Source organism: Silene latifolia, chromosome 1, assembly GCF_048544455.1.
Source record: "Silene latifolia isolate original U9 population chromosome 1, ASM4854445v1, whole genome shotgun sequence".
Classification (NCBI taxonomy): domain Eukaryota; kingdom Viridiplantae; phylum Streptophyta; class Magnoliopsida; order Caryophyllales; family Caryophyllaceae; genus Silene; species Silene latifolia.
Window position 1 is genome coordinate 33,153,772 of NC_133526.1, and position 8,991 is coordinate 33,162,762.

The window sequence follows — 8,991 nt, forward strand, 5'->3', positions numbered from 1 at the left end:
TATTAGCGCCTCCGTCTGCCCGTTGCTCTGAGGGTGGCAGACGGAGGAGTATGCGAATTTGATACCGAGCTCTTCCAGCCAGTTCATCACCATGTCACTCCAAAACTCTCGGCCGTGGTCAAATACCATGACTTGGGGTAACCCAAAACGAGTTATGATGTTCTCCCAAATCACCTTTCTTACGGCCACCGTGGTCTTGGCAGGTACCGCGACAGCTTCGACCCATTTGGTGAAGTAGTCAACGGCGACAATCAGGTACTTCCTTCCTCCGGAGGCCGTCGGAAATGGTCCTAGTAAATCCATCCCCCATTGTGCAAATGGTAGGGGACTAAGTACCGGTTGCAGATCTCGGGAAGGTGCATGTATTACCGGAGCATGCATCTGACAATTCTTGCACTTCTTGGTCTTTGCTCTGGAATCTTTCAACATGGTAGGCCGAGAGTAGCCGGCTCGGAGAGCTTTGTGGGCTAGCGTTCTCGCCCCCATATGATGTCCACAGATGCCTTCGTGAATCTCTGTCAGTATGAGCTCCGCGTCGGCTGGGCCGACACATTTCAAGAGTGGTCTTACTCTTATTACGGACCTTCTGTACAATTCTCCTTCAAATACCAAGTACCTTGCGGCAATCCTTCTTATCTTCTGAGAGAAACTGCGGTCCTCCGGTAACTCTTTTGTTAGTTTGTATTTCATTATCGGAGTCATCCACGTCGTCTCGGCTTCGATGTCGCCCACCATGCCGACGGTCTCAGTGATGCTTTTAGCATTTCTGATATCCACCAGCACGGTTCGACTGACATTCTTGATGCTTGAACTGGCAAGTTTTGAGAGAGCGTCGGCTCGGTTGTTCTCAGACCTGGGGATGCACTGTATTTGGAAAGATTTCAATTTTGCGGTGTCGGCTTTTACTCTTTCCAGGTACCTCACCATCCCGTCGTCTCGAGCCTCATACTCTCCTCTGATTTGATTAGTCACTAAGAGTGACTCTGTCTTTAACACAATATGCTCCGCCCCGGCAGCTCTAGCTAACTCGACTCCAGTTATCACCGCCTCATATTCGGATTCGTTGTTTGAGGCCGAGAAGGTAAACTTCAAGGCGTACTCAAACTCGTCCCCGTTAGGGCTGGTGATAAGGATGTCGGCTCCTGAGCTGTTCGCCGTGGAGGACCCGTCGGTATACACTTCCCATACGTCGGGATGTGATTCTTCTTGATATGTGCACTCGGCTAGGAAGTCTGCAAGCGCTTGCCCCTTTATCGAAGGCCTCGGCTTGTACTGAATGCCAAAGCCGGAGAGCTCCACCGCCCATTTGATAAGTCTGCCGGATTTTTCGAATTTTTCCAACGCTTTCTCCAATGGCTGGTCGGTTAAGACCGTCACGGGATGTGCGTCGGAGTAAGGTTTTAACTTCCTTGCGGCAACGACGACAACGAGGGCTGCTTTTTCGATAAGTGGATAATTTCTTTCGGCGGCCAGCAGTGTATGGCTGATAAAGTAGATTGGGTGTTGCTGCTTGTTTTCTTCCCTGACGATTACGGCACTGACCGTGGCCGAGGTAACTGCTAAGTATAGATATAGCGTCTCCCCCAGCGTCGGCCTGGACAGGGTCGGGAGAGTTAGAAGGTGGGCTTTCAGTTGCTTGAAAGCCGTGCTCTGTTCCTCCCCCCAGCTAAAGTCTTTATTCCCCTTTAGCACTTTAAAGAATGGGGTGCTCTTGTCGGCCGACCGAGAGATGAAGCGGGCGAGAGCCGCCATCCTCCCGGTCAGCATCATAACCTCTTTTCGATTCCTCGGCTCCGGCAGGTCTAGTATTGCTTAGACTTTCTCTGGATTGGCATCAATTCTCCTGGCGCTGACAAGCACGCCGAGGAACTTGCCGGCCCGGAAACCGAAGTTGCATTTCATAGGGTTAAGCTTCATCTTATATTTCCTTAGTGAACAAAATGTCTCGCTCAAATCGGCCAAGTGCTCGCTGTCAGACTTGCTTTTTACAATAGCATCGTCGACGTAAGCCTCGATGTTTCGCCCTTTTTGATCTTGAAACACTTTGTCCACCAGCCTAGTGTAAGTTGCGCCAGCGTTCTTCAAACCGAACGGCATCATTTTATACATGTATGTGCCGTTACCGGTGATGAATGCGCACTTAGGCATGTCTTCTTCGGCCATAAACACCTGATGATATCCTGAGAAGGCGTCTAGCAGGCTTAGCATGGTGTAGCCTTCCGTTGCGTCAATTAAACTATCTATTCGAGGCAAGGGATAACAATCTTTAGGGCACGCTTTATTAATATTGGTAAAATCAACACACATCCTCCACGCCCCTGACGATTTCCTCACCATTACAACATTGGCTAGACACTCAGGGTAAGTACAAGTCATGATAAAGCCTGCCTCTAATAGTTTGTCTACTTCAGCTTTGATGGCCTCATCTTTCTCGGCCGAGGAGTTCCTCATCTTCTCGCTGACGGGCGGCGGCGGTGGAGAGTACGTTCAGCTTGTGAACGATCACCTCTCGGCTCACGCCTAGCATCTCGGCGGCTGAGTATGCGAAGACATCTTTGTTCTTCCTCAGCAGGTCTAGGAGATCGGCTCTGAATTTTGGCTCCAGGCCGACACCGACAGTTACGGTGCGCCCTGAGTCAATTTCCACTTCCTCGGTCTCGGCTCCTTCGACCATGCCGACGTTGGTGTGCATCGGATCGCCCTCCTGCTGTAAGGATGGGCTCTTCCCCTTCTCTGATTTTTTCGCCACTTTGAGGGATTGCATGTTGCACCCTCTGGCAGATACTTGGACATTGACAATTTCGTCTCTTTCGTCCTTTGAGACAAGCTTTTGTGCTTCCCCCCGGTCCGAGACATACATCAATGTCAGGGCCCGGATGGACATCACTGCATCGGCCTCGCTCAAAGTGACCCGGCCTATGAGAACATTGTAGGCGGACGAACCATCAATAACCACGAACTCAGATAAAACATTTTTAGCCACATCGGCTTGGCCAAACATCACCGGCAGTCTGATTGACCCCAGGGGTACCAGGCCGGCCCCGGAGAAGCTGTATAGCGGGTTGGTGCAGGGGCTCAGGTCTTCAATCTTCAGACCGAGATTGAGAAAGCACTCCCTGAACATGATGTTTGTGTAGGCGCCTGTGTCAATCAGGCACCTTTTGACCAAGTGGTTGGCTATGTCTAGGTGGACTACAAGCGGGTCGCTGTGCGGAGCGATGACTCCCTCGTAGTCCTTCTTCCCAATGGTTATATCGGGGATTGTGGAAGCGGGGATCGCTGTTTTGGGCACAAAGTTGATGGCTTGGTATAGCTCATTCAGGTGCCGTTTGTGCCCATTAGCTGACCCACCGTTCTCGTTCCCCCCGATGACAACCTGGATCACTCCCATTTGCTGGAATACTGATTTTCTACTCGCCTCGTCGGAGCTTGTTTCTGGGCCTCCAGCTACATACTTGCTGAGGGCCCCCTTTCGGATCAGCTCCTCGATGAAGTTCCTCAGATGCCGACAGTTGTCGGTCTTATGGCCGGCTTGGCCGTGGTAATCGCAAAACTGGCTAAGGTCGCCGTCCCCCCTCGCCTTGGGGGGTCTTGCCCATTTCTGCCCTTCATTCTTGCTTAGGGCAAAGACCTCGGCCGGTGATTTGACCAGGGGGGTGAGACTGCTGTACCGCTTCTGGGTGTATGGTCCCGAACTCCCCCCGGCGCCCGCCGAGTTCTTTTTCCTATTAAATCGCTCAGGTCGTAACCGATTCCCGTCACGGCGTCCTTCATCTATGTTGTCCCGGCGGCTCCTCCTTTCTGGCTGCTCAGCTTCGCTGTGGCCTACCCAGGTCTTGTGATAGTCCTCCACCTTTACGGCTCGGTCAGCCATCTTTCTGGCGGTGTCTAGGTTGAGGTCTTCACACTTGATCAGCTCGTTTTTGAACTCGCCCTTCGGGAGGCCTTTCATCAGTGCGAAGGCCGCCAGTTCGGTGTTCAGCTCACGGATCTGCTGAACTTTTGCGTCGAACCTCTTCACATAGCTTCGGAGGGACTCGTCCTCCCCCTGTCGGATAATGAGTAGATCCGATGTCTCCACGGCCCTTCTCTTGTTGCAAACATACTGGGCTATGAAGTTGTCTCTCAGGTCGGCATAGCAGTATACCGAACCATTAGGTAGCCCCTTGTACCAACTCTGGGCCATCCCATGAAGGGTTGTTGGGAAGACTCGGCACCATACCTCATCAGGCTGCTCCCATACCGACATGTACGACTCGAAAGCCTCGGCATGGTCGGTTTGTTCGCTATCCCCTTTGTATGATAGGGGCGGCAGCTTCAGTTTAGTCGACACAGAGACTTCGAGGACATAGGCACTGAGGGGCTGTCTGACCACGTGTCGAATGACACGCGGCGATCGGCTCCTCGCAACCTTAGTCTGGCTTCTCTCCATCTGGCGGGAAGGGCTTCTTGTTGTCCGACTTTGGAGAGTCGGACTTCTTTCATTTTTTCGGGGCGGGCCTCGTTGTTGCCGCGGCGACGCTGTCCTCCCGCGAGTGGGGGAAGGACTTTGGTCTGCCACTGGCACCACGGGCTCCGCCGGTGTCCTAGCATGCCCAGCTCCTTGTATTGCTCCGGTCAAGTTGTTCGGAGTCACTTTATGGGCCCTGGTCACTTGTGGGGGCGCTGCCGCCCCTGTCGCTTGAACAGGGGTAACCGACGTACCACCCATCAGGTCCAGGAATAACTTCAATTTGGCCGCATCGACCACATGTCCCATGACCGTGAGTTGGCCGGTCGGCAACGGTGTTTCTGGCTCTCTTGGCATCCCGTACTTCACCGGCTCAATGACTCGGCCGGTGGGGGACTGCCCGATCTCAGAATTAGGGAACGTGTCATCCTGGTAGAATGCAGTTTCGTCACTCACAATTATTTCTTGTTGTTTTGACATCTTCTTAGCTCTTTGAATGGTTTTTGGTTTGTTTTGTTTTTTTTTTGTAAGGGAGGTGACTAGCTTTTAGTATCTATTTCCCACAGGCGGCGCCAATTGTTCCGGGTGTAATTCCGGAGCAGGATTTGTGACCACGTGAGCTTGTAGAATGACGTCTTTGCTTGGCTCTTTCTTTCGCTCTCTCCTGTAAAGATGAACAAACTGAGGGCTCGGCTTGGTACCGAGCGAACTCACTCCGACGCTCAGGTCAGTAAACTTAAAGAGATAAGTTGTGTGTTACTTGGCAAAGTATATTGTAGAGAGATAAGGGAGCTTATACCAGTTTAATAGGTGTTTTTCAGATAGTTTTGGGATCCTTTTCTCAATGAGAGAAGTGGAGTATTTATAGGCTTTCACCTTTTGTCACGTAGTGGCCAAGTGGCCAAGTGGCTAGCAGGTGGAAAGACTGTTCTACCCTCGGCCGAGGGACCCATGGCAGGCCGGCTGGCCTGGTTGACTCCATGCCGAGGGGACTGGATGTGAGTACGCGGATATGCCTCTCGGCCGGCTAGTTGCCGAGACCGAGACCCAAGTGACAGGCCGACAGGCTGCGTCGGTTAGGCTGTCTAATACGTTGACTTGCTGTCTTTTGGCTTTGACCTTGCTCAATATGTTGACTCGGTCAGCGGGTGCAGAATATGCCCCATCATTAACCATGAATAATGAGTAGTCTTTTCACTAGGGTGCGATTAGACCCTAACATGAGTAATTTATCTAATTGAGTTCATTAAATTAGTTGTTGAGGAGGGGTTGTTGGGTTTAAACAAAGGAATCGAATTGTTGTGTCTATTTGGGAGTAATTGTCGGTTTTGACCCTTGTCCACTAACGGGAGTTGGTTAGGTTGGGATTGATCACATTACCTTGTTTTAGTCGTGTGCCGACTTGGGTTGAGCCCAGGAGGGAGAACCCAAGTGGGGTGCCTTTGTTTTTCGGTTTGAAGTTCGCCTTCGGGAGAAGGGTAGGGATGACCGGGAGTTTATCGCGGGCTTAAGCCCTTGATCTTGATGACAGGTGAGCGGAGTGGGCCCACTTTGGTGAGCCTTGAGTCTTGAGTCGGGGGAAATCGAGTCATGAGCCCGGGAGGGAGTTGATTCGCTATCACTAGTGTCCCACCATGAGCCCGGGAGGGAGTTGGTGGGCGAATTAGAGGCGTCTCCACCCAATACACTTCCCCCTTGACAACTAGCTGAAGGAACTCATGATTTATTACGAATGCCGGTGGTTTAGTCGCTCTCTAGGTCCTTATTTATTGAGTAAAGCCGCATTGTTTTAGCTTGCTTTTATTCTTTAGCTTTTGCATTATTTATTTCTATTCAATTGTTATTTAGTTTAGTCCTTTAGATATTAATTCATCCTTGTTTTATCCGACTTAGCTAAGCATAAGAATTAGAACGATTAATATTCTCCCTAGCTCCTCGTGGGATCGACCCTCAAATAGTGTACAACGACAATCATGCACTTGCGAGGTATAATTTGATAACCACCAAGTTTTTGGCGCCGTTGCCGGGGAGCAAAGATAGATATTAATTGTTTTGTTCTAGTTTAGACTAAGTCATTGTTGCTTTTGCACACCTTGGTGTGCCATCTATCTTGCTAATCTATTCACTTGAGTGTGTAGTGGTTTTTAAGAATCTATTTGAAAATCCGGAAAGTACAACAATGAGTGAATCGGTTCCGATTAGGGACTACAGGGCCCTAAAGCATATTGTGAATTCTAGTGTTCAAAGGCCTAGGATCCAAGACAACAATTTTGAAATTAAGAATGCTTTGCTTAACCTAGTGCAAGATAACCAATTTTGGGGAGGTCCCTTGGAGAACCCTAATGACCATCTCAATGATTTTCTTGACAATTGTGACATGTATAAGATGAATGGGATATCCGATGATGCAGTCCGTCTAAGGTTGTTCCCTAGATCACTAAGGGGAGCGGCTAAGGATTGGCTAAAGAATTGTGATCCCGACTCTTTCAAGACTTGGGATGAGCTCTCCTCGGCCTTCTTGAAAAAATACTTTCCTCCTTCAAGAACGGCTAAGGTAAAGAGTGAGTTGCAAGGGTTCACTCAAGAGGAAGATGAGACTTTGTACGAGGCTTGGGAGAGGTACAAGAGACTCCAACGGTTATGCCCTCACCATGGCATATCCGAGCCCGAGTTGATCAATAATTTCTACAAAGGTTTGACACAAGACCTACGGCTATTTCTTGATTCGGGTTCGGGTAAGGGAGCCTTAGATATCTTGGGTCACAATTCGGCAAAAGAGTTGATTGAAGAGATGGCCTCAAGGACAATGGATTGGAACAATGAAAGACGAAGAAGAAAGGGTAAGGGTAAAGACTCTAATGCGGTGCTCAATGTGGAAGTGAAGAGTATGCTTGAGGACCTCACTCAACAAGTAGCATTATTGAACTCCAACAAGCCCTTCAACCCCAACATGAGGCAAGTGTTATCTTGTGAGATTTGTGGTGAAGAAGGACATACCCCAATTAATTGTCCTTTGATCCAAAATTTTCACGTCCAACAAAATCAAAAACCATCTTGGGAGCAAGCCTTTGAGCAATTGGTGATTGCCAACCAAAAATCCGGTTCCAAACTTGACAACCACATTGCTTTTCAAAGTCATGTTAATGATGAGATTACAGCTTCTCAAAGGGCCACGGAAACTCATGTTGCTCAAATTTCACAACAATTGAGTCAAATGGCTCAAAATTCGGGCAAGTTTCCGGGAAACACGGTGAAGCCAAAGCAAATGAATGCGGTATTCTTGAGAAGTGGAAGGCAATTGGAGGAGGTTGTGAAGACTCCAAAGTTGAAAAGTAAGAGGGATTCTAGTGGATCAATGAAAGAGCAACCAGTTGAAGTTGAAGTTGAAGTGGAAAAATCAAAAGAAGTAGAAATGGTAGACCCACCAAAGGAAGTTGAACCGGTTCCATCAAAAGTCAAAAAACTTACTCCACCTCTAAGGGAGTATGTTGAACCAATTCCCTTTCCACAAAGGCTTGTAAGGCCAAGACTTGAGAAGAAATATGAGAAGCTCATTGATATTTTGAAGGGTATGAATGTCACCATACCATTTCTTGACATGATCACCGAAATCCTTAACTAAGGAAAGTTTCTAAAGGATCTTGTCACTATGAAGAGAAAGAGTGAAGGGATACAATCCGTTAACCTCTCTCGGGAATATAGTGCAATCCTCACTAGAAAACTTCCTAACAAACTTGAAGACCCGGGAAGCTTTTCTATTCCTTGTTCTATCCAAGGGGTAAAGATAAATAGAGTTTTGTGTGACTTGGGAGCTAGTGTTATTGGTACTGTCGTTTCGTACCAAAAATAAAATACCTAAATACAACTAACAGAAGTCAGCAGTAAGTAGGGTCGATCTCCACAGGGAGGCGGTGTACTATCTATTTGTCCGTTTATCTGTCTAATGTCACGATGGGGGTTGAATTGATTGTGTTAACTAAGCTAAAGACTAAAACGAGGGAAATGAATGAAAGAAATTAACAGCAAGAGGGAAGGGAGTATGCTAGGAGTCGGTCCACCGTGGCAGCTATCAGATCTTATACTATCAGGAATACTAAGACGATTAGACTATTGATAAGAAGAGCTATGGTCGTCACCTTTCGGTCCTTAAACCGCCCTAGAGTGTAAACAGCTTAACTTTCGCCCTCACTGCAATACCCTATTGTAATTAAGCAAGCCTTCCCTTCCAATCTTTCGATCTAGGTCGGGGTTAACTAAATTTATGGTCTCCTGCATGCATTCATTCGACCGGATAACAGTTAAATTGCCTAATACAATTCTTATCGCAGGGCTAATCTATTTAGTACAATTAAAACATGCTACCACGGCTTCCCTAATCCTAACATACTAGGGGGAATTAGCTACTCATGGAAATAAGGGAAACAAACTTAAAATAAATAATAACAATAAACATTAAAAAGGAAGAGAAAAGGGAAGAAGGAATTACTAGATTAAAGATCCGGAAATAAGAACAGAGTAACAGTAACAAGCAACGTAGCCGA

At 48.2% G+C, this 8,991-nt stretch overlaps 1 protein-coding gene and 1 non-coding gene across 2 annotated transcripts; one reads left to right on the top strand and one right to left on the bottom strand.

Moving 5' to 3' along the window:
• Window positions 1–6,629: 6,629 nt before the first annotated feature.
• On the top strand, window positions 6,630–8,072 carry LOC141643658 (uncharacterized). Its single transcript, XM_074452907.1, has one exon. The coding sequence runs from the start codon at window positions 6,630–6,632 to the stop codon at window positions 8,070–8,072; it is 1,443 nt and encodes a 480-aa protein (XP_074309008.1).
• Window positions 7,002–7,108, bottom strand: LOC141622238 (small nucleolar RNA R71). Its single transcript, XR_012532912.1, has one exon. It is a non-coding gene; the product is annotated as a small nucleolar RNA R71 (small nucleolar RNA).
• Window positions 8,073–8,991: the final 919 nt, after the last annotated feature.